The sequence below is a fragment of the Sus scrofa genome, chromosome 8, assembly GCF_000003025.6.
Source record: "Sus scrofa isolate TJ Tabasco breed Duroc chromosome 8, Sscrofa11.1, whole genome shotgun sequence".
NCBI lineage: Eukaryota > Metazoa > Chordata > Mammalia > Artiodactyla > Suidae > Sus > Sus scrofa.
The window spans coordinates 76,658,063-76,683,837 of record NC_010450.4 but is presented as its reverse complement, the minus strand read 5'-3'; the positions used below and the strand labels follow the sequence as shown (position 1 = coordinate 76,683,837).

Sequence of the window (25,775 nt, the reverse complement as noted above, 5' to 3'; positions counted from 1 at the left end):
TATTAACACCATACTATTAATCGTCTATGTGAAACTGCTATATTTTTTGGCCGTGCCCATGGCATGCAGACATTCTCGGGCCAGGGTTCAAACCCACACCACGGCAATGACCCGAAGCATAGCAGTGACAAAACCAGATCCTTAATTGATAGGCCATCAGGGAACTCTAAAATTGATGTCTAACACAGAAATCATCAGACAGAAAGTCATCTTTGTGGAAAAGAGATGCTAGTTAATGCTTAAGATATTTAGAATGGCCATATGAAAAAGTCCATTCTTTGCTTAACTATTCAGCTGAAGTAGAAATCAGGGCATTTGTTGATACTTTCAATGGATCCTAAATGCTAAGAGATAAACCCAAAGTGACTTAGATTTCAAAGGCTTATCCCCAAATCACAGGTAACATTTCCCTCATTATTGGCTATTAAAAGATCATCTAGTCCAGTGTCTTCATGCATTAAACAGAAACGTAAAGAAACATGCAGGTGCCAAAGGAAGTTGAAGTGCTAACTCTGTAGGTAACTGGCGCCCATTCCCTTAAAACAGCAAAGGCCCTAACTCAACCATGAACTTCAACTTATTAACTGTTTGTTCCACCAAAACCTCTTGGTATTACAGAAAATGCCACATAGCAAAATCGAAAAATACAAATAAGAAAATCAGAACCAGGAAAAGTATAAATCAGAGAAGGTTTAAACTAGAGAAAAAGTAGAGCACAAATATGCAAGCAACATTATGTTACACGATTTTGTAATTAGAGGACCAGGCAAAAAGCAAACAGCAATTAGTTACACAATTCTTGGTGTGTGTCATGGGGAAGTATACCAGCTCCTCAAAGGAAACAAGGTTTCTGTGACAGAGGGTTCCTTATAAGAGATGGAGAGTGGGCATCATCACAAACTAGGCTCTACAACACCACAGCAGGGGGCTACAGGTTTCTTGTAGCCAAGTCAGGTGGTTTAGCTAATGCAGTTTCTATTCATTCATCCTAATGGCAAAATCTATATTACTAATTCTTCCTAAGAACTACTTCCATAAGACCAAAGCTCTTACCTTGACAATTTATTTCAGACTATTACCTTTTCCTTTTGCTCAAACTTTCATTTCAAGGAGTTGCTGCTATTTTTTGTTTTTCTCAATTACTTTTATAAAAACCACCATATTATTTTTTAAAAGTAGTTAATACTTTCTCAGAATTGTTATAGTTCAGTGGATTGAACTAGTGAATGACAACAACAAAAAAAAACTGATGAGAAAAGGAGTTTTTTTTTTTTTTTTCCAGATACCATTCGGAATGTCCTAAGAACATTATAGATAGTCCCAATAATAATTTCACATTGGATACTAATAAGATGGTTTCATCATGGTTAATGAAACTAAGCATAACTCCAGGAAAAAGCAAAGTGAATAAAATTTCTTTTTCCTGAAATGTTGCTTCTTTGGAGTGATTTTTAAATGACATTGTCCTAATTTTTTTTTTTTTTTAAATTCTTGCTGGCTCTTCTAAAACCAAACCCTTTGAATAGATTTGGCTTATAGAAGTGTCATAAGCTCTCTCTGCTTCCAGAAGGATGTTAATAATAGGAAGCACTTTTATAAGTATTTGACTGAAAGTGAATTTATTCACCTTTGATATACTCTTTGTAGTTTCGCTTCATATCTTCCTTATTTTAGAAGATAGTATTTTTGTTAAAATATAGATTTTTTTCTTAGTGTAGTTTGTCCTCTTATCTCTAAGGATTGTAAGGTTTTTGTTTTGGCTTGGTTTTGCTTTGTTTGGATTTCCATTGCAGCTTCTTAACACACACACACACAAATGTGATTTAAAAGCATAAGAATTTGAATCTATTTTTACGAATCTAAGAATTAAGCACAAATTATCAATAACCAGAGTAAACGCAGGAAAGATGTTCTTGGATTAAGTATTCCTTTAAAGATTGCTCAAAGGAAAAGAAGTGTTACTAGATAGGAGAATGAGTTACTCTGGCTTAGCATGTCAGCTATGTTTCCACCTTTCTTCAATTGAGAGAAAAAAAATTCTATTTTGAAAAATGCTTTATTTTATATGTGGAGAAATAATGGTATAGATTTAAGTCCTTAAGGAAATGAACATCTTGTTGGAGACTAGGTGATATCATTATTTAAAACATTATACCTTCGAGTCAGGAAATGGACTTATAACTTCCTTATAATTCCTTTGAACAGATCTCAAAGCTCTTTACCAACATTTACTTATTAATCTCAGAAACCGTGACAAAATCTCACATGGGAGACTTGTGATCAATAGCATTCCCCTTATTTTGTAAGTAAACACCAGGAAAAGCATTGTGACATAGTAGATGATCTAGAACAAAGCCTAAATTATTAACATAGGATCAGTCCACATTTCATATATTCATCTTTATACGAATCATTTATATGAATATAAATGGTATATTAGGTCTTCTTAGCTGACCTATAATAAGTGGTACATACATAATTCGTGAAAATATAAATCATGGTAACATTGATTATTTAATGTTACATAATTTGCTGACAAAAATGAAAACCTGTAACATCAATTAAAGAACATCTAAACTGGAGTTCCCATCGTGGCTCAGCAGTAATGAACCTGACTAGTATCCATGAGGACGCAGGTTCAATCCCTGGCCTCGCTCAGTGGGTTAAATGATCCAGAGTTGCCATGAGCTGTGGTGTAGGTCACAGACGCAGCTCAGATCCTGAGTTGCTGTGGCTGTGGTGTAGGCTGGCAGCTGTAGCTCCGATTCAACCCCTAGCCTGGGAACCTCCATATGCTGTGGGTGCGGCCCTAAAAGGACCAAAAAAAAAAAATCTAAACTATGTCTGAATTATACAGTCAAGAATGTTCATATGCTCATAATCAATTTATGATTAAAAAATCAAAAATTCTTTATTCCAAATGAAGATATTAAAAATGGGCATTAATAATTCTAAAAGAATGGGAGATATCTGATTACATGCGTGTGTGTTATGGGGAGGGAAGGGAGGTAATTAACAGAAAAAGATAATACACGTGGAATTCTACATACTTCAAAATAATTACATAATTTAAGTAACAGAGAACTACAACCCCTAGAATCATAAAACAATTAGTTTTAAAGGAACTTAGAAAAACAAACAACAGAGTAAGACACAAAGATTGCTATTTTAATAAGACTAGAATTTTTAAAAATCTACTATTATACTGAACATACCAAGATGACTAAAGTTAGACTTCAAATAACCCGGGAAAAAATTCTGGTAAAGAAACAATCAAATAAATATGAAACTCAATAACTTAGTCTCACATATGAGTTATTACATAGGGGGAAAGAAGACACTTAGTATGTAAGTATATTTTAATCCGAAAATTATATTAAGTCATGGCAGCTTATCATTTACAGCCCCCTTTCGGATTAATTAAGAGTGTTAAAGTGATAATACCGAATACCGTGATTAGCACGATGATGTCTAAAGGTGGTGGCTACTGATTTATATTTTCCAGTAGCACCAACAAGGAAGATAACTGATAATCCTTACCTCTTTAGGGAGCAAGGAAATGAAGTCCCGTTGAAACTGGGGTGCTATCACTTGCATCATATGTTTCACTTGGGTTGGTTCACAACTATCGATAAGTTCATCTAAAGCAAGCAATTTCTCTGGTCCACTCCAGCTCTATCAAAGAGGAATTATACATTTTTATTATTTCAATAAGCATCTCAAATTATATACTCATAGAGGAAAATCCATATCAACACACAACATAAAAAGTGGCTGTTCATAGTGGCATTTTCTCCAGAAGGCAATGAAGTGATAATCATTTAGTTTCATCAAGTTTCTGGCTATCTTCATTTTGTAAAAAACTTTAAAAAAAATCATGGTTTTGACAGAAAAATATTTTTGTGTTGAATTTATTATAATTGTTATTTGTTACTTATTACAATTGTTATATGTTCAAAGAGGACCAAGATACTGGCTGAGAAACCACAATTTTATTCAGAAACATCAGTTTGGGCTACTGAGTAAATAGAGAATTTCGGCAGGTGATTTTCCTTTCTCTATCTTCTTCCCAGTGGGCACCATAAAACTAGATGATTTTAGGAAGGCACTCAATTGAGAGGACCATGGCAGCATCATTTAGAGAAAAAAATAATAACTGGATAGACCGTACATCTGACAAATTAAAAGGGCTTTTATGTGAAAATTATTTCAGATAAAAAATAGCAAACAACAGAAAATGGTAGCTGACTTAATAGTAAAATTAAAATATGAACAAAGGCTAAAATAACAGAGGGTAAGAAATAAAGTATACATTATGGAAAACCAAAAACTCATAATTATACCTGGAAAACATAACTATAAACTATACCAAGGGGATTGTTTGAAATTTTTTTTCCCAATAAGGAACACTGGACAGAAATGCCATGATTCTTAAAAGGAAAAAGCAAAAAGCTACATGATTCATTTAAAAATGTTAAGTAGGACTTTCCCCCACAATAATCAAGTAAAATATAAATAATCTTGAAACACTTAAGTCAAAAAACATCCTTGAGCAGACCGATGGAGTACTTCTGTGAATCATTCAGTCCGTTTTGGAAGTGGGAGAAGAGAGAACAATAGTTGAGGTTTAGAGCTAGAAAGATCTGGATTTTTGACATTCCATTTCTTACTCCAACTAGGAACTTGGATTTTGTTAACATGTGAAATAGATAGTAATTGAAAACTGAGATATACTGAGGATACTGGAAGCCTTATTTAGAATACTTTTTAGAGTATTTCTTAAAATATACACCCCTTCAGAATCTACAAGGAAACTCATCTCTTCTTTCCTATCATAAAGTATAGACTTCAGTAATATTACCTAACATTTCCGGAGTACTTTCATAGTCACAAACTGTATAATAATGTCACAAACATTATCTCACTTAATCATCATAAAAACCCTGGCAAATATCTCATTTTACCACCAAATATGAGGAGACAGAGGCTCTAATAAGCTGTGACCCTTCTTTTCACTTTGACATGTACACATACCCAGAGCATCCTTGAGTACCCGCCATGCATCCTTTTGGGTTACAGTGAGGATTTATATATAGAAATGAAAAATGTTCATATATGTGTATATGCACACACATAACCAATTAAAAGCAGTTAATTTAAAGTTTACTTCACTCCGCTTCCCTCACATAGATTCAAATTCTGGTTCAGAATGTACACTGATCAATCCCCACTCGTGTCTGACTTGGTAACAATACTATAAACTCTGATTTATTGATTTACATTCCTCACAGGATTTGAGATAGGTTTTTATAATATGTTGTTCCTCTTCATGGACATTTAAGGATTCATGGACACTGGTATAAGGACATGACCATTTTGGGTGATGGAAAACTATGCTGACTTAATTAAAATGCAGCTTTAATTTAGCCACTTGATAGAATAATTTTAATGCAAACTTCTTAATCTCCTTTGCATACATGAATGCCAGCCTTAAAAATACTCTTGGAATTTTTTTTTTTTTTTTTTTTTTTTTTTTTTTGGTCTTTTTCTATAGCTGCACTGACAGCATATGGAGGTTCTCAGGCTAGGGGTTGAACTGGAGCTGTAACCGCTGGCCAATGCCTCAGCCACAGCAACGAGGGATCTGAGTCGCGTCTGCGACCTACACCACAGCTCACAGCAACGCCAGATCCTTAACCCACTGAGCAAGGCCAGGGATCGAACCTGCAACCTCATGGTTCCTAGTCAGATTCATTAACCACTGAGCCACAACAGGAACTCCTACTTTTGGAAATGTTTATGGTTAAATTTTTGATACAGAAATAAAGATGTGATCTTCTATGGCAAAAAGATAGTGAAAAATATCTTTCATTACATTACTACTCTATATAATTTATACATAGTAATTACACTAATGGCTACTATAAATATTTCCAATTTAAGGTAATATACTATAAATGCTTAATGCTTTGTTCTTTTTAGGTTAACATATTATTACTGTTTTTAAAAAGGAATAGAAAAACAGTATCAATATATGGTATATAACTGCTAATATATTAAAAAAAACCCTTTTATCAAGGGTTTTAGGGACTGGGGTATAGAATGAAAAAAGCCAGAAGAGAATATAAATAACCAATTCAGATCTTAGGTAGATGTTAGAGACTTTGTCAGAAATTTCTATATATTTAAGGTAAAGTCCATGATTAAAATTACGTCCGGATAGCAAAATGCTCCTAAGGCTTTAAACAACATTTTTATTTTGTTTTAAAATAATATTTAACAAGTTAAATAAAACTCAAATTGGAGTTCCCATTGTTGCTCATCAGTAATGAACCCAACGAAGATCCACGAGGATGCGGGTTTGATCCCTGGCCTCGCTCGGTGGGTTAAAGATCTGCCGTTGCTGTGAGCTGTGGTGTAGGCTGAAGAAGGGGCTCAGATCTGGCGCTGCTGTAGCTGTGGTGTAGGCCTGTAGGCCGGCAGCTGCAGCTCATTCAACCCCTAGCCTGAGAACTGCCATATGCCGTGGATGCAGCCCTAAGAAGCAAAAAAATAAATAAATAAGTAACATTTAAATCATATTTCAATTTGAATTATACATACATTCAGCAGATGGTATTTTGTGACATTTTACTGAAAAGTATACCACTGACAAAAATTAGTAACATGAGCTGTAAAGTACAAAGTAAATGAGACTGTTTTCACTGACCGTGCATATTCAACAGTCTAATGACTTAAAATCACATCTCTTAGATGGTTCCAACAAAGGTCTGGACCACACAGGCACTAGCTTTCCTCTTGCCAGTCCGGGTTTCTTCTCTCAACTCCAGATCTGCATACGTGCTTTTACCACATGTACTCTTGGGTATGTAATAGAAACTTACTGGGTCCATCACCTTTCTCTTCAAATATGCATGTGCACAATCGTCGCTACTTCAGTAAAATGTTAACTCTTATGACAGTAGTTTGTTCAGGCCCCAGACTCTGGAGTCATCCCCAGTTCCCTCCCTCTCACCACCAGATAGTTCTGATCCATCAGTGGCTTAAGGCCTTAACACTAAGAACAGATCCAGAATCTGTTATGATACTGGTCTAAGTTACTAGGATCTCCCACCTGGATTACTCCCATAACCTCTCACCCGGTCTCCCAGCTTCCCACCTCTGCCCTCCTAGTTCTGTTCTCCACCAAATAGTCAGAGTGACAGTGCTAAATAAAAGTCACTCACTCTTCTGCTTAGAACCCTCCAAGGGTTTCCCACTTCACTGAAAGTGAAAACCAAAGCTTTCAGGTTGGCCTACAAGGTTCTAATGTCCTACTCCTTTCCCTCGTTCACTTTAGCTACAGATGTTCTTTCTGTGCTTCCAACACACCCACGGTGCTCTGCTTTAGGCGCTTTTTGCTTGCTGATCCCTGGACCATTCTTTCCCTAGACACTCACGTGCTTTGCTTCCTCTGTTTCATGCACCGAGATCTTCTCTGGGCAACTTTTCTAAAATTGCCAACCAGTTTGAAATCTCCCAACCCCATCCCTCTCCTACCGAAATTTATGTTCCTCCCCGAAAGGGTTTTCTGGCCATTTTGTTCACTACTGTATCCCAGATCCACATTATAGCCTACCAACTGACAGATGTTCAGTAAATATTTGTTGAATAAATGAATGTATTTCCACAGAGTCAGGAAATACTGCACCATCTCAAAATTCTTTCTAGAGAGTTTCTATTCTTTATATTTGAGGCTATCACTAGGACTTGCTGCTTAGTCTGGTTCCAAGACTAGTTCCCAATTTTGTATACACGCATGGTTTAGTATTATTTACTTGAAAACTTGGCAGTTAATGACTATATTAAAATAAAATAACATCCCACACCAATCTTTAATGAGGACTCGTGGAAAGAATACTGAATTGGGGATCAGGAAACCCAACTTTTGGAGGAGATACTGCCACTAATTATGTTATAATTTATTTCTGCAGGCCTTAGTTTCTTTACCTGAGAAAGTGTTGGAAATTCTGATAATAGCTATTTTATTTCTGCTCTGAAAAGGAGCTGTTCTGGAAAAGAAAATGGCATTTTTCTTTGGTCCTTCAGGGTAAAGTTATGTGGGAACATATCAAAGGGGACAGGAAAAACATTCCAAATGCAGAAAGGATCAAGATAAACAAAATTTAACTTGTGGACAAAATTGCAAATGCAAACCTGAAAATTCCCCCATGAAAGTGGTATTTTGTTTTAGGTAATTAGAGAATATAGGTAGTAGAGAAGAGGAGAAGCAGCACTGAACTCTAATCAGGAGCCTAGGTTCACCAGTAACTCACTCACTGTGGAGACCCCTTAATTAGCCTTCATTTCAGAGCCCCCACCTGTAAAATGAGAGGTTTGGCCAGACCAGTGGTTCCCAAGATCCAACCCACCATCAAAGAGTCTGATTCAGCGGTCAAGGTGGGGCTGAGGACAGTCTATGTTATAAACTACCAACTCATCACCCCTGATGCAGCTGATCCACAAGCCAGCAGTGGTTAGCAGTCTGGATCATCTTCCCCATCCCATTCAGATAGACGTTCTATGACTCAGGGCAACACAGCACCTGAGTTTCAAGTGGTAAAGAACCTACTTCTCTAGTGCCTTCAGAAGGTGGTTACCTAGTCTGTTTGAACAGTTCCAGGACTGAAGCAGTTACTGTCTCCCATTCTATTCTGGGTCTATTCTAACTGTGGACTTCAACTTTCATCAAAATTAGACTCAAGGAATAGGATTCAGGGTTTTGTTTTGTGAAGAAACCAAGACTCAGTCGGATTCGACTTTGCACCAAAGCAGAATGTTAGAAACATTCTAAAATATTTTTATTTAAAAAATTTTATTTAAAAATTTTTTCTTAATTCAAAAAATTTTTATTTTAAAAATTTTATTTTTATTTTAAAAAGTAGAATGTTAGAAACAAAATGTTAGAAACTTCTTCCCTTAATCTTCTGACTAAATACATGACTGCCTCAACCTTCCTCATACTGTTTCAAATACAATGGCAAAGTGATACTGAATTCATTTTCTTTCAAAACTATGCTGTTTTAATATTTCATTGATTAGCAAATAAAAGGGATTCAAGTAATAAGCTAGGAAACAATTTCTAAGAGTTACCATAAAACTTAAGTGCTTCAAAAGAGTAGTTTTTACTCTACTTTTAATTTCAAAACACAGCAGTATTTTCTACTTTATCTTTAAAAAATATTATGAGTACAATAGGTATTTTCAAAGTACATTCATGGTTTTAGTACAACACAAATATGCTTTAAAATAATGTAATAATGGGGACTTCCTGTTGTAGTGTAGCGGAAAAGAATCTAACTAGTATCCATGAGGATATGGGTTCAATCCCTGGCCTCGCTCAGTGAGTTAAGGATCCGATGTTGCTGTGAGCTGTGGTGTGGGTCGCAGACGCGTCTTGGATCAAGAGTTGCTGTGGCTGCGGCGTAGGCTGGCAGCTGTAGCTCTGATTCAACCCCTAGCCTGGGAACCTCCATATGTCACAGGTTTGGCCCTAAAAAGCAAAAAAGTAATAATGTTAATGTGATGACATTCGCACGAAGCTAGTAATTTAATAGCCTCTTTTTAGTCCTGAGACAACTGAGGTTCACAAAGGGTATTTCTTGACCAAGAGAGGAAACTGATATTTATTGAGTTTCCAGGGATAGCTTCAAGCACATTTACATGTTTTCTCCTGTTTGACAACTTTTTAGTGTTATGTCTATTTCATGGAGGATGAGGATAAAAGCAAGAGGAGTTACATAATATCAGTGAAATTACCCAGTTATTAAGAGGCAAAGCTAGAATTTGTACTACGAACTTTTTAAGTCAAAGTGCCTCTCATTATATCAGGATATCTCTGAATATCAATTTCAACATCTGAGGATGTTAATGTAATTGGTGTCTTCACCCAGTCTCTTATTTGGAGCGAAAAACCATGTATTAACACTCAAACCACATAAACAAAACCAAAAAATTACCAATCCTCTCCCCCCAAATTAATAATCTGAAGCATCAATCTGCCTACCAAAAAAAGCAAAATCGATGGCAAGTGAAAATTCAAATACAAAATTTCTGGTTTTTAGTTTTGTTTCTAATTTGCACCTCTATTTTAGAGCGGCATTCTGTTTCAATTTTGCTTTTATCTAAAATGGTGTATCATTTGTTCTCAGTCAATTTATAAATTGAATATAGAGTACTTTGTCAGAATAGATGGAGCTGGACCAAAACACTGCTGTATCACCGTCTTAGGAGCAATAGTAGAACAGTAAGGGGATGAGCTCTCCCATTTTGCTTGTTATGCAACAGAAAAGTCATCATTAAATGCCCCCACAGCACATCTGTAGAAATCATGCCAGTTTAATTATCCCTCAACTATGCCACATAGGTCAACTCATGACTCCCTCACTTTACTATGAAATTATCTCTATCGGTTAAGCATTAAAGCACTGTAAGCCTTTAGGCAAGTGATTCATTTCCAGTCACTTGGCATCAGCCCTGAAAATAAAGAGCAGTGCACCACAGTGAGGCCCTGGGTGTGGTGAGACAGACCCAGTACTCAAAGGATTAAGGTCTTGATCTACCTGTCTAGTTGACCTTCTGTTACTAGTAAATTTCTTTGCTACAGAGTATTTATATGAAAACCATACACAGTACTATGCCTGCAGAGATAATTCTACATGTTATTCCTATTAACCAAGAACACATTTTCTTCACTGCATCTATTTCTCATATAAAAAGTGATCAAAGGGACCTTTTTGCAGGACAAAAGGCTAGCCTAATATTCTTTAGTTTACTGAATCTCTTCTAAGAAACAAATTTTTTGGGGTTGTTTTCTGTTTGTTTTTTGCTATTTTTAGGGTTGCACTCACGGCATATGGAGGTGCCCAGGCTAGGGGGTTGAGTTGGAGCTATAGCCACCAGCCTATACCACAGCCACAGCAACGCAGGATTGGAGCCCCGCCTTCGACTTATACCACAGCTCACAGCAACCCCAGATCCTTAACCCACTGAGCAAGGCCAGGGATCGAACTCGCATTCTCATGGATCCTAGTTGGGTTCGTTAACCACCGAGCCACGAAGAGAACTCCGAAGTTTGTTTTTGTTTTTTTTTTTTAATTACAGTTAACATGACTGAAATTGGAATGCATCTTATAAACTAAGGCATCTCAGATATGATGACACACAGTAGGTGGTAACATGAGGACATTTCATTAAGAAAATCATGAGGCAGTTCAATAAGCAAATGCTATACAAAGGACTCCCTAAAACATCCTCACTGAAAAATAAAGCACAAATGCCCCTACTACAGATCAGTATTTGAGAGAATTCCCTTAAGATTGATAAAAAAAAAAAAAAGCAAACCCTAAGGCTAACCAAGAATATTCTGAAACTCTGAAACAGTGAAAAAAACTCTAGACTACCTTCTGAGAAGAAATGAAGCTTTTCATATAATATAAACATCTTGAAGGCTTTCTACAATGATGATCAAACTATTACTAATAGTATAATTTTCCATCATATTGGTATTTTCCTATGAAAATTACATGAAATCAGCCACTGCATCCTCTCAAGTGCTGTGCTGCTCACACTACATGCATGTGTGTGAAAACGCACACCCATCTTCCCATCATTTTGGCTTAATCAGAGATGATAACAATCTCTAAAGCAGTTCTTTAAGGCTTTGTAAATGTCTGTGTTCTATTTTCACCTCTAATTGGTGGAATATAGCTCCTAAACAATACCAAAAAAAAAAAATCTTCATAACTATACTGATTCATAACATTATAAGTAACGGCCAAGTACAACTTTCACGCCTCTAAGCCACAGATTCTTAGCCTCAGCATTACTGACATTTGGGGCTGGATAATTCTATGCTGGGGGAGGCTGGCTTTTACACTGCTTCTGCCTCTTGGATGCCAGCAGTGTCCTGCTCCCCACGCCCTCAGCTGCAACAACTAAAAATGTTTTGACCAAGGTAAAATCTGCCCACTGTCGAGAACCACTGCTCTAACCTTTCAGTTACCAATTGGAAAATAAAAAACAAAACAGCTATCCCTCTTTTTTTGAAATCATCTGAAGGGTAGAAAATAATTTTAAAAATCCATTTTAAAGAAACATTGCTTCAAGTGAGTTTTCCTACTATAGAAGGGAAAAAAAAAAAGGGACATATATTCAGTTGTTGCCTAAGTATTTAAAATACTGGGATTTATATAAATGGACACCTTAAAATCTGAAATATCAAATAAAGTCAATAAGGAATCTTCTCTTTCAACTATTATTCCCCTATGCATTTGTAAAATACCATCAATCAAGCAGCCAGAGGTAAGGAAATATATATTCGTTCATTCAAACAGTAGTACAGTGGCTAGTATCAGAGATACCTTCATTTTACATGGCTTATATTATTTATAATTTACAAGGAATAATTAACCAAGTGTTTAATCTGTGCCAACTATTTTGCTAATACTTGATCTCTATGCATTATCTCACCAGAAGAGACAAATCAGTTTAATATCACTATCGTGAATTATAAAATTCGTAAGATTCAAGCTTTGGTTGTAGCCAGTCTTCCTGGTAAACTTTCAAAAAAATTAAATGCTAGTAAAATACAGGAATCAGAATTTGAGCACAATAAATCCACATACAAACATGGCACTGAGGAAAAGAAGCTGCCATCATTTCTTGGAGGCTGCAAGGCTAATGGTGATGGATAAGGCACCACCAGTGACTTCCTAGCAGAGTTCCTACAATACTACTAAAAGCTTAGCTTCCAAACAATGGAGTTTAGAAAACAAGTGCATTCAGCAACACCAGAAACCCAAACATAAAGGAGAAAAGGAGGAAAGGTCCTATTATAGAGGAAGCAATTAAAAATGCAAATGCACTTACACAAAATAAACCTTGGAGCCTACGGATTAACACTTAAAAATTAAAGTGAATTCCCTGATTTTTAATAGCACTTTTTATTGAGACACACTTCACGTAATATAAAATTCACCATTTAAATGTATACTTCAGTAGTTTCCAGCACATTCATCTTGCTTGGCAACCACTACCACTATCCAATCCAGAACACTTCCATCATCTGCAAAAGAAACCCCATACCCATTGGCAGTTAGTTCCAACCTCCCCTCCCAGCAACACCTAAAAATCACTAATCTACTTTCTGCCCCTATGGATTTGCCTGTTCTGGATATTTCATATAATCATACATCACATGACCGTTTGTGTCCGGCTTCTTTTACTTATTAGCATGTTTTCGAGGTTCATCCATGGAGTAGCATGTAATAATTCCTTCTCACGGCAGAATAAGCCCTTATTTTTTGCAGCAATTAAGTAAAGCATTTCAAGTACTGTTTAGACATGTCACCTGAAACATCTTCAGCCATTCCTGGAGGCCCGTAGGTGGTTGGACAGATGTGATTCGGCGTCGCTGCTGCCCTTGGCCATTGGCTGCTCTCAGGTCTCCAAAAGTTGTTGGTGTTGCTGAACATGGTACGAGTCCAGTGGTACTGCAAAAAACAAAAGCGTGGAAGTAAAGATAGCTGTTTATTAAGAATAACAGTCTCTAATTTAATAAGAAGGGGATGATATGGGGTGATTTCACACTCAAATTATTATTTTTATTTGCTTATTCCCAGAGAGCAAGGATATAAAACTTGTTCTGCTATTCTTAGAGTAAGTTTCCTCCCTCCTACATAACCACCTGTTTTAATCCCAGCAAAGCTAAATGCAATCAAAGGACAGAATCTCTATGGCAAAACCACAAGTTGTTAGTAACAAAAAAATAATGTTAAAATATTTCCTTAGAAGATCCAGGTTCCACTTCTCTTATGACTGGTCTTTAGTGATATAATTAAACAAAAATTTAAATTAGGGTGCGAAATCTATTAACGCTTTAAAAATTCATATGCAGAAGTGGTATGTTCAAATGTTTTAGGTATTTCACTAGACACATTATTGCTTAAGTTTGCCCCAGATGCCTTCTAAATTATTTATAATATTTGTCTATTTCTCCAGTTTTCTATTATTATTACAAAACTTAGTCTACATAATATCTGACAGGAAAAAGCCTTGATTAGAAATATATTTACACAAACAGGTAGGTAGTGAAAACTTATATGTGAAATTAAATAAAATGAGATCATCAAAATACTTTTATCCAATCATTTAAACTTTGAGACAATTAAAAAAACCCTACAAACCTGAAATTCAATTAATTCTGCCACTAATAAAATAAGAGATGAGCTATCTCTAAAACTGTCCAACTCTCCTAAAAAATGACTAATTGCGGAAAATGAAGTTAGAACTTTGTTATTAATATATTAAACTTTGCTTTCTAATTTCAATGCCTAATTAAATTATTTAAACTCAAGGTAAATACTGAACATCTCTGTTTTAGAGACATGTAGAAAAAAGGAACAGAAAGATTCATTAACAAATTTACATTTATAAAATAATCTTCAGTTTACTGAACTATGATAATAAAGTGTTTAAAATCCAAATAACTTATAAGTGGAACCCTAATAGTTGACCGTCAAGCTCTGAAAAATTACTAATGAAACAATCTAATTCTTTTCTACCCATCATATCTCAGTATTTTGCTAAAAAATCAGCATCTCAGTCACCAGGTTATACAGAAAAATCGCCCTATCTACCACATTTAAATCTTTTAACATTATACATCCAAGATGGTCTCTAACATTCAACAATTAAATCTATTTTTTCTATCAAATTTTAAAGGTAAGTTCTAGTTTCTTCTCTGAAATTAAAGAGGATGTGATTATAACTTAAATTTTCTAATAAAATGAAAAAAATCATAGTTTCATCTTGTTATAAGAAAATCTTTCAACAAAATTAAAAACCATCAAATATAGACTGACAAAATCTCCAAAAGACATAGAGACCAATATGCTCCTTGGTTTGCTTTAGTAAGACTGCATGTTAAAAGGTTAAAAATAAAACTCACCTTCACAGGTGCTTTCTTAATATAAAAAGTGAGCAACTAAAGACAAATTTTACAAAAATGTTTTTTTTGGTTTTTGTTTGTCTTTTGTCTTTTTAGGCCCGCACCCTGCTGCATATGGAGGTTCCCAGGCTGAGTCAAATCGGAGCTACAGCTACAGCTGCCGGCTACAGCCACAGACACAGCCACAGCCACAGCAATGCCATATCCGAGCTGCGTCTGTGACCTACACCACAGCTCATGGCAACGACGGATCCTCAACCCACTGAGCGAGGCTAGGGGTTGAACCTGCAACCTCATGGTTCCTAGTTGGATTTTTTCCTGGTGCGCCACCACGGGAACTCCTAAAATGTATTCTTTAGTAAAAAGTCAGCATTTATTTATAAAGCACCTAAAAACAAGTGAATCATTGAATACTTCTGCCCTGGTATTAGCTATATTGTTAGCAGACCAAAATTACATGGTTGACTGAAATCTATACATTAAAAATATGGCGCATTTTAAACATTAAACTCAACTTGCTCATCCAAGAAATAGTTAATCTAGACTAGAAGAAAAAAGCAAAAATGAAGTGAGTAGTTTCACTTGTCTATCATTGCACATCCTCTGTAGGAAGTGCCAAAAAACAGTGAAATTATCAAAAAGGCAAAGGGTAAGAGGGAGCGGGGCACTAACATGGGAAAATCACACAGAAAGCATTTCCTGAATAACCAAGAGATAGCTTTATTTTTCTCTTCTATATCATCTCTGCATTTTTATATATAAAACTACCCTAATTTTTATGATTTCTCTATTTCACAAAGAGCATCTGAAAGATATATTTTCCACAACTGAATAAAAGTAGGAACTATTTCCCTGGGAAACAGAGGTGCAATCTGTTAGCAACATTCAATCGCAAAAACCCATGTCTGAGTAACGTTAATTTTACTGTAGCTACAGAATAAAAATCACTCTAAATCAAAACACTGAGAGAGAAAGAAAGGGATATCACTATCATGAAGCTCACAGGGTTTCTATAAGAAACTCTTATGGTTATTTGGAGAAGTGAAAATTATGCAAAAAAGACCCCCCCCAAAATCCCTTAAGATGCTTTTGTCATTTAAATTTTAAAATGCCACATTCCAAATGACAGCTAAAGCTATTTTTAATTGGCTGGGTAATAGATATTGTGCTTAAGTTAGCCTAATTAGCGTGAGAGTGGGAAAAGTTTTATACTGATGCAAAATCCAAAAATGATGGAATGGTACGGGAAACAAGACTACAATTGTATCTAGTTGTTATGGAAACTATTCTACTGGCATAGAAATGTATGTGTTAAAAACATAAGACTTACCAAGCAAATAAAAGGGAGTTTCTAACATAGGAATCTCATGAAATGAGATTTAGTTAGCAATTGTGAGGTCTATTTCATTGCTAATAAATGTATCTTTAGTTTTGCATATATAACTATCTACCCTAGAAGAGCTGTTGCTATAGTAACAAGATATATTTGCTCATATTCATATTTTAGGATTTACTTTTTAAAATTTCTTAAAAACTGTGTTTTAACATTTTTGTTGCTAAGAGAACTTCTGTTTGTGTCTTATTGCACTGTATCAGTGACAAAATAGGAAGCCACAGTGGTAGTCATTCTTCTCATTTAAAATGGTTATGTTTCCCAATTTCCAGTGATCTCAAAATGTGTTAAACAGTCAACAGTACTAATGACATTATAATTCTATCAGAATAAACTGAAAGAAAGGCTTTTCGACTCATCAGCTCTTTGAAAAGAAGAAACATGAGAATCATGAGAGAATCAATCATTATACTTAATATTACCTTGTATATTCTGAGACTTTGCATGGTTTCTTTCCCAAAGAAAAAGAGCGGACCTCAGAACCATGGTCCAACTTTCTTTTCATCTATAAGGTAAAACAAATGAGATATGTTTAAAAAAAAAAGCCACCTGTCCAACTATCAAATCTTAACGTTAGCATCAGTAATATTGAAAAAATTCTTCAATTCTCATATGCCTGCAATGTTAATTAGGCATAGTTAATTCATAGAGAAAATAAATGTTTCATAGTTTCTTCTATTAGTTCTACTTTGTTTTACTCTTACAAGACTGGAAAGGTGAATCCCCCAACCCCCGACCCCAGTAACTGTCCAGAAGAACAGTGTATGGTTATTTAAAAATTGGTATCCATCATATACATTCCTTGAGAGTAATATACCTTTCACATTTTCTAGATTAAGAACCAACAAAGGGGAACATGTAATATTAACCCACACAGAAAAGAACCATATTTAACACATCTTTCTTAGTGATTTTCATTTTCCTTTAAAAACATATTTTAAGAAAAAATAAACAAATTCAAAATTTCAAAATCAGAATGGAAGTGACAGTAACGAAACTTAAAACACGTTATTATAAAAGGATAAAGAGAACAATGTAAATAAAATGTTCTTGAAAAGTCATTATGGTAAGGCATAAAGCAATGAATATGGGCAATGGGGACAGTACAAAAAGTAACCCATCATAAGAGGGAAATCTGGAGATGATACAAAAAAGGCAGAAAAAAAGCCATCATTTGCTATTTACACAGAATATAGCTCTACTGACAGGTACTCACTCAGGACAAAATATTCTAACTTGAAAAACAACAAGGAAACTAAAAGATTTAAAAAGAAAGAGTCATGCATCTTTGCAAGGTATACCCAACATCTGTAGTCTTAAAGTATTTCGATATGCTCTACAGATACATAAAACTAAACATATTCAGAATTATATTTTTTCATCATCAATACTGAAATATTTATTTTTAATAGTTCACGATTGATTAACTGAGGTCATCTTACTGGACATATATTATCAAATTAAAAATAAGATCCAATAAGACAACTTTTTCTATTTCAGCAACCCATCTCAGATTTGTGTATGCTAATTAATTACTGTATCACTGAAAATGATGGGGGCGGACAATCCCAGAGTGATAGAAGTTATCCTCATTTTTCTAATAAGGTGAAAACCCTGCTTTGCAGCAGCCTTATTTTCTTACCTACTGCCTCACATGGGAACATCACACCGCATGCTACCCTGTACATACTAAAGAGAAGCAACTAGATTCTAAAAATCTTTTTGAACCACGCTATGGATAATAAAGACTGTGTTTTTAACCATCATGAAGAAAGTCTTCTAAAACACTGGGGTTATCTTACAATGTTAGAGGCAAGAGGTAAGGGTATATGATAAGCTCATCCACAATTTATACCTTAGTTCATGAAAGAAATGGAACTGGTCTTATTTCAATCCTTGAGAAGTTTCTGTATTCATTACATTGCTTTAAACTGAATCCTCTCCAAATCCATTATTTTCTTTCTCCAAATAATTTTAATAAAAAGCAGAAATAAATACTTTAATACATAGGTAGCCACGTGCTTGCATGTATATAAATTACAGACAGGCACGTACACATACAAACAAATACATCCATCAGGAAGGTCAGTCAGTACACAGTACCTTAAAAATCTATTTTTTTAATAACTTCCACAGATTCTCATTTTCAAAATTATTAGGATAAACTCTGATATTCATTGCAATTAAGTTTGCGATCCAAGCTTTCAGAACTTCTCTGGATATCTTGTAAATACATTGGTGCAAATGCCATTTGCCACGAAAAGCAAACTTTATTTCCATCTTAGAAATCCTCCAATGAATAAAAATGCCCGAAATACATATGAAAGGAACCACAGAGAAAGGATTTTAAAATTTAGAATATTTTATAAAATAAAGCACTTTCTGTATGACTACCTAAGTCTTTAAAATATTAAACTGTTTACTGAAAATACTGACTTTAGAACCAAAAATTAATTCTGCAATTTTTAAGGGGTGCAGAAAGTAAATATCATCTCTAAAATATAAACCCCCAATATTTTAGGGATTCTACACTTTCAAAGAATCAACTAGAGAAAAAGGAAAAACATACATATAAGGTATAGAAAAATTGAAGGCAAAAGGTTCACCAAAAGCTAAGGGTAGAGTATTTCCAGGTCAGCATTTAACGGAGCCACATTTCTAAAGTCTGAATGTATTTTTAGAGAAAAATGCTCAGATTGAAATATTCATTTTCTTTTAAATGTAAAGCTTTTTACAGCTCACGCTGTCTTTCCATCATTTGCTTACATTTACAATATAAAACAGAATACCAGACAGCCAGCCACCCACCAAAATTAGAGGATACTGCAGCCATCTCTGATGATACAGATTTTCTTTCCCAGGCAGGCACACACACACACACACACACAATCATACAACACAGGAAGGAAACAGCTTACTTACTTTGTAAAAAATCATTTTTAGTGTGCCGTAGAAACCCATATTTTCTGTATTTTTCCCCTTCAGCGATTCTGTGCCCCCGTGTGTCCGGCTGCTTGGCAGTCGCTGACAATATAAACCTTTTTCAGGTAGGTATGTCACAGATTCTAATGTGGACATGCTCAGGCACGTCAGAAAAGGAAGATTAGGGAGCAGAACCGGCAACAAAACTCCACAGTAGAGGCACAGGCGGCTCAGTCTCAGACCGCTTCTCGGGACGCACATACATACATGCAGCTTGACGGAGGAGAACTCGAGGGAATAGCGAGGGAGAACCGAGGAGATTACTGGAGGAGACCGTGCCCTGTCAGAGCCGGGACTGAACAGATTCCTCCCTCAGCAGCGCAGGGATCAGATTACATCTTCCCTAGAACACAGAATGGTGCAGTCCAGGACTCAGCAATGCAGACTGCACATCAATTACGCGGCGATCCGCTCCAGGGCGCCCGCAAGCTCCCAGCGCGCTGAGCACAAGGGGGAGGCGGGCAGCAAGGGGGCCGCCCCCACACCGCAGCCCCCCTCTTCCCTCTCAAACTTTCTGGAGGTGATTTTGCATTTGGTACAAGCTGCGTTTTCGAAGAGTTTTAAATGGCCAGTATCCTTTCCACAGATGAGTCCTTTCAGGAACATTTTGAAAAATGGAATATATTTTCATGGGGTCCTCCCAACAGAGGCAAAGCAGTCTATTTTTACTGCTCGTGACCCTACTGCAGACCTGGCACAGGCTGATCCGATTTTTCAAGTAGCTTAGATGGTGCCCAATGGGCAATTCCAAAGGGAGAAATTAAATATGCTTTGGGGCAATGTACAATGAAGTAAAGCAGTTTGGGGTGTAGAGCATTTACAGAAATTATGTAATGAGTTATATTTCAACCTGTGTATTCCTTATGTTAGGACTTAATGTAAATATTCCCTATGCCTTTCCATTCCATTCATTTAAAACTGTTTTCAAGATAATCATCATACACCATTAGTTCTTACTAGTCATGAGAATATCTTTTTATGATGAGCAAACTAAGTATACAAAGTTAGGCTAAAAGGTTCTATTTCTCCAAAGGGAGCAAAAACTGTGTTCACTGGAGAGCCTCAGAATTATCTGTTAATTTAATCCTGAGTAAACAGGATTTCTATCTACAAAATTATTTTCGTAATGTGTACTGCTTATCATTAAAAAGCTATTTTATATAATAATAAAGGTACCAAAGTGTGCCTGAAGCAACCTTTTTCTTAGAATGACATTGAAAAGACTTTCCAGTACTCCCAACACCACTTCTATCATGGTTCCCACTTGGTAATGATTTTTATCAGTTTATCCTTAAAGTGAGAATGTCTATAAGTATTCATGAAGACTTCATTTTCCCAAGTATTTAAATAATTCTCCCTAATATCTTATTTACAAGGTTAATTTGAACTGCAAAGAATTTGTCAAGCAAAGCTAGTCAGTCAACCAGCCAATCTAACTGGATTTCAAATTAACAATAAAAATGAAGGATTTTCAATATTCTCTGAAGTACTAGTAATGAAAATTGTGATCTACTATATTTCTTCCATCATAGTCTATATATGAACAAAGTAAATAAAATCATTCTCACATTCTTATTTCTGGGAGTCTTGGCTAAATATAGATGTTTAAAACTTTATTCAGAGATTTAATATTTTTAGTAATATGATTGAAAAAGCCTTTGCGTATGAATCTTTATCTATCTTATCCCTGTGGCAGTCAGAAATAATGTAAAACTGAGATCAGTCCATAATCTATGTTAAATAAGTTTACCAAAAAAAAAGTATTTAGAGTTCCCACCGTGCCACAGTGGGTTAAGAATCCAACAGCATGGAGTTCCTATTGTGGCTCAGCAGGTTAAGAACCCAACGAAGCATCTGTGAGGATGCAGGTTCAATCCCTGGCCTTGCTCAGTGGGTTAAGGATCCAGTGTTGTCAAAAGCTATGGTGCAGGTTGCAAATGTGGCTCAAATCCAGTGTTGCTGTGGCTGTGGTGTAGGCCAGCAGCTGCAGCTCAGATTTCGCCCAGCAGCTCCGGTTGCTGTGGAGACACAGGTTGACTTCCGGCCTGGTGCAGTGGGTTAAAGGATCTGATGTTGCTGCAGCTGTGGTTTAGGTTGCGGCTGTGGCTCAGATTTAGTCCCTGGCCTGGAAATGTCTATATGCTGTGGGTATGGCCATTAAAAAAAAAAAAAAGAAAGAAAAGAAAAGAAGTATTTTATGATTTATACTAGGATATTAACTAGTAAGTTCACTGAAAAGGCTAGCTAATTAACCATTATACCTAAGAAAATACTTGTTTGTTATCCAAATTTTTAGAATTAGTATCTGACTATATTAGATACATTTCAATAAAATAAATCTTCATGGACTATCAGCTAAGCAATAAATTTCCCATTCTGTAAAAAATTATTCCTTATTCTGACAAGCTATAATAAGTCTTAGTGAAAATCTATTAGCAAGGGGAGTGACTAACAATGAAGTCCTGGAATAATAGCTTTATCTGCTAATTCAGACTCGATGTTCACCTCATCACAACTCCATTGAGCTACGTGTATGAGGAATGCAAGACATAGTAGTTTGAAAAATAAAAAAATAGTACAAAGGTATGACGATGTAGCGCCCCAGAGTGTAAGCCTCTGGGGAATGATGACAGTAGAACGATGAACCTGTGAGCTAAGAGAAATGGCCCTTTCTGAGCAAGGGCAGGATGACTAAGTTCTCAGAAGGGCAAGTTGTACTTAGGCGCAGAAACAGAAACATATCTACATGTAAACAGTGAGAAATAGCTTTATACATGGTGCCAACAAGGAAGGAGTAGTTACTAGAGTACTTTTCCTTGACTCTCAGAGTTCATTATTTGCATTTCATATACATTCTTCCATTATTGGGCTTATCATACCTCATTGTAATTATTTTTATACATCGAGATTTCTCCCAATACCATTTGAAGGTTCACATCTTTCTAAGACATGGTAGAAAAATGATCCAAAACAAATTAATAGTTTTGAATAGAAGCACAGAAGCAAATAGTAGCAATCTTGGCATCATTTTTCTAAAGCGTAAATATGTACCTAGTACTATTTATACTTAGTACTAAAAAGTCCACCTATTGTATTATAATTAGTTCATGATATTATGAATACTATTGGTTCTTCTCATTACTTTGCCAACATTTAAAAATTTACTTCCATTTTATGTTAGTAGGAGAATGTGTTTATATTTGTACATCAGTGATTTTATTACTAATATACCAACACTCTTTACTCTGATATTACACTAGGAAAAACACCTCTCAAGTCAGCTGCCTTGCCCTGAGCACAGAATTTAGATTAGAGACAGTCTGGGATTTCAACATCAAAGAAAAGCATGCCAAGCATGCTGAGGTTGAAACAAACTTTCTGAAATCCCACTAACCCACTGTCATTAAGCTTCTGGATGGAAGTTCTTATTAAAAGGTTCACAACTGGAGTTTCCATCGTGGCACAGCAGAAACGAATCTGACTAGGAACAATGTGGTTGTGGGTTCAATTCTTGGTCTTGCTCGGTGGGTTAAGGATCCAGCGTTGCTGTAAGCTGTGGTGTAGGTCGCACACGAGGCTCGGATCTGGCGTTGCCGGGCTCTGGCATAGGCTGGCAGCAATAGCTCCAATTAGACCCCTAGCCTGGGAACCTCCATATGCCATGGGTGTGGGCTTAAAAGGACAAAAGACTACTACTACTACTACTACTACTACTATTACTACTACTACTACTACTACTAGGTTCACAACTAAATATGCATATTAATAAACCTATTCTATCATAGGTATTATCTATTAAAATATGTATGCCCAGCACTTACATTTTTCCTAATACAGACAGGTGGCAGTATTGATCAGTAAGCTATTTTCACATTCATTCATTCATTAAACATTTATTTACACTTACTACATATCAGGTACAGGATAGAATATAATTAAAACAACTTTTTCCCCCTCCACTGAACTTGGTCAATTTAAGACAGAGAATCGAGTAACATACATACACATCTGATTCTTAGAACTCACACTGAAATTAGTTAGCATTTATTAGAATAAGATAAATGAAATAAAACAAGATGAGCCAAACTAATTAGTTTGAAATTATTATCCCAAGTAAACAAATATTAAAATACTACTGCATTAAAAAATACCCCAAACATCAAATATTTAATACACAACAAATTTGTTTAGAAATATACTTCTGATGTTTATAATATACAAAACCTTAACCTCAGTAAATCAAAATGCACATCAAAATATCACAGTTTAGACATGTGTGTGTGTGTGTGTGTGTGTGTGTGTGTATTTTTTTTTTTTTTTAAGGGCCGCATCTGTGGCATATGGAAGTTCTCAGGCTAGGGGTCAAACTGTAGCTACAGCTGCCAGCCTAGACCACAGCCACAGCAACACCAGAGCCGAGCTGTGCCTGTGACCTACACCACAGCTCATGGCAATGAGCAAGGATTCTTTAACCCACTGAGCAAGGCCAGGGAATCAAACCCACATCTTTATGAATGCTAGTCAGGTTTGTAATCCACAGAGCCACAACAGGAATCCCCTACATTAAAAAATTTTTAAGATAATTATGACTGTAGGAGTGGTAGTTTTTATAAGTTCTTTTTTCTAAAGTTTTAAATATTTATAACTTCCTTTACAGAAATGCAGCCCCTAAGCATCTGACATAAATAAACTGCAATGTTGACTCAAGTAGTAAAAATGCTTCTGAAGTCAAATAAAAACACTACAATAACCCTCCACCCTCAAGATAATTAAAATCCAAACTGCGAGACAAGGAACTAAGAGAGAACAATATCTGATTAGATATTAAATGCCAAAGTGGGTAGTGTAGGAGGTCAGAAAATGGAGAAATCATTCAAGTAGTCTAAGAAGATTTCATAAAAGAGCCGGTCTTGCCTTTAAGTTTAAAAGACAGAAGTCTGGTGGAAGTTGAGGAGACAGGAGGAAATTAGCATCTGTGGACCTAAGACATATGTGGAAAGGCCACTATCATTAACTTGAAGGACTGACACATCTGTAAGACTTTGAGCAGTCATCATTCTTCACAAGGTGCATTTGGGAATAACCTATTTAGCACTCTAGTGCCTCATTCAAACATTTCATACTATAGTTAAACACAATCTTTAACTCACCAGTAATGGCTTTTCCAAAAGTACTTCCTGCCATGACTCATTCTTCCATTTTAGGCTAATAGGTGTCTTTCTGTACAAGGAGAACTTTACTGTGTGGGTGTGAAGACTGTAGACTTTTCATTTTAGACTAAGAAGGGGTCCTTCTGTTTCCACAAGCCCTTATATCAGAAATCATACATACAAGCAGGCTTTACTCTTGAATATAAGGCAGAATGGTGCAGAAATAAGGAATTTCCTCAGTAAACATTCAAATGTTATACTCACCAAAAAAACTGATGAAAAGACAATGAAAAACATAACTCAGGGCAAAAATGGATACCTGATTCATTGATTCTCACCACCATGTGGCCAAAAGGACCTCTGCTATTCAAAACCAAAGCTGGCTTAGAAAATGAAATACTTTGTCTTGTTCTACTTCCAGCCCCCTCTTCCATGCCCTGCCCCTTTCAGCCTCCAGGTTCAAAGCATTCTTCTAAGGAAGAGACTTCCCTATAGAGCATGTGGAAGCCACAGAAACCGTTTGCCAGGTAAAGAACTAGGCGAAGTGTTACTATAAAGTAAGAGGCATGTAAACTTCAAACACATGACACCAAGTAAGGGCCTTTTGAAAATCTATACACATATATTTAAGTGTGTGCATGTGTATGCATGTAGAAAAGCCTACAAAAATATACAGGCTTTAATGACCATAAATGGTCCTCTAAGTTGCTTAATAAGAGATGGCTCTTCTTTTTGTTTTAACCTGTTAATAAATAAGTATTACTTTCTATATACTAACAACTGTTCTAGGCACTGGGTCCAAGGCAGCACGCAGTACAGGCAAGCTCTCTAGTCTCATATAGTTTACCCTCTGGAGTGGGGAAAACGCAGAATAAGTAAACTAATACATGAACAAGATAATTTCATATAATGTTAAGCTCTAAGAGAGAAATAAATCAGGGTGCTACAAAAGTTAAGTAGTTAATAGAGGGTAGTAGAGAACTGGGGCTAATTCTGAATGGTAACACCCAGGAAATAACCCTTAGGTCAAAACGATGGGATAGAGCCTAGAATCAACAAGAACAAGACCAGTCAGGCTATAAGGTGAGTGGCTGGTACGCGATGAAGTCAGAGAGTTAACCAAGGGCCAGATCATGTAGGATCTTGTAGACCATGGTCAAGAGTTAGGATTTAATGAATTCTAAGTACATTAAAAAGTCACTAGAGGATTGCTAGGATTTCTAGAATACAAAATTCCTATGTATATGTCTTTATATTATTA

General features: G+C 35.9%; 1 protein-coding gene across 10 annotated transcripts in view; it reads right to left on the bottom strand.

The window, feature by feature from the left end:
* FBXW7 (F-box and WD repeat domain containing 7) overlaps positions 1–25,775 on the bottom strand; it is a 217,328-nt gene that overhangs the window by 15,517 nt on the left and 176,036 nt on the right. For 5 of the 10 annotated variants that reach the window (XM_021101502.1, XM_021101503.1, XM_021101500.1 and 2 more), the window contains 3 exons: positions 16,805–16,887; positions 13,391–13,532; positions 3,541–3,675 (listed from right to left, as the gene is read on the bottom strand). In XM_021101502.1, coding sequence (XP_020957161.1) covers positions 3,541–3,675; positions 13,391–13,532; positions 16,805–16,887 — 360 coding nt within the window. Of the gene's footprint in view, positions 1–3,540; positions 3,676–13,390; positions 13,533–16,804; positions 16,888–19,304; positions 19,830–25,775 lie in introns of those variants that run through there. The other 5 variants (XR_002346727.1, XM_021101507.1, XM_021101505.1 and 2 more) reach the window with 2 other exon arrangements.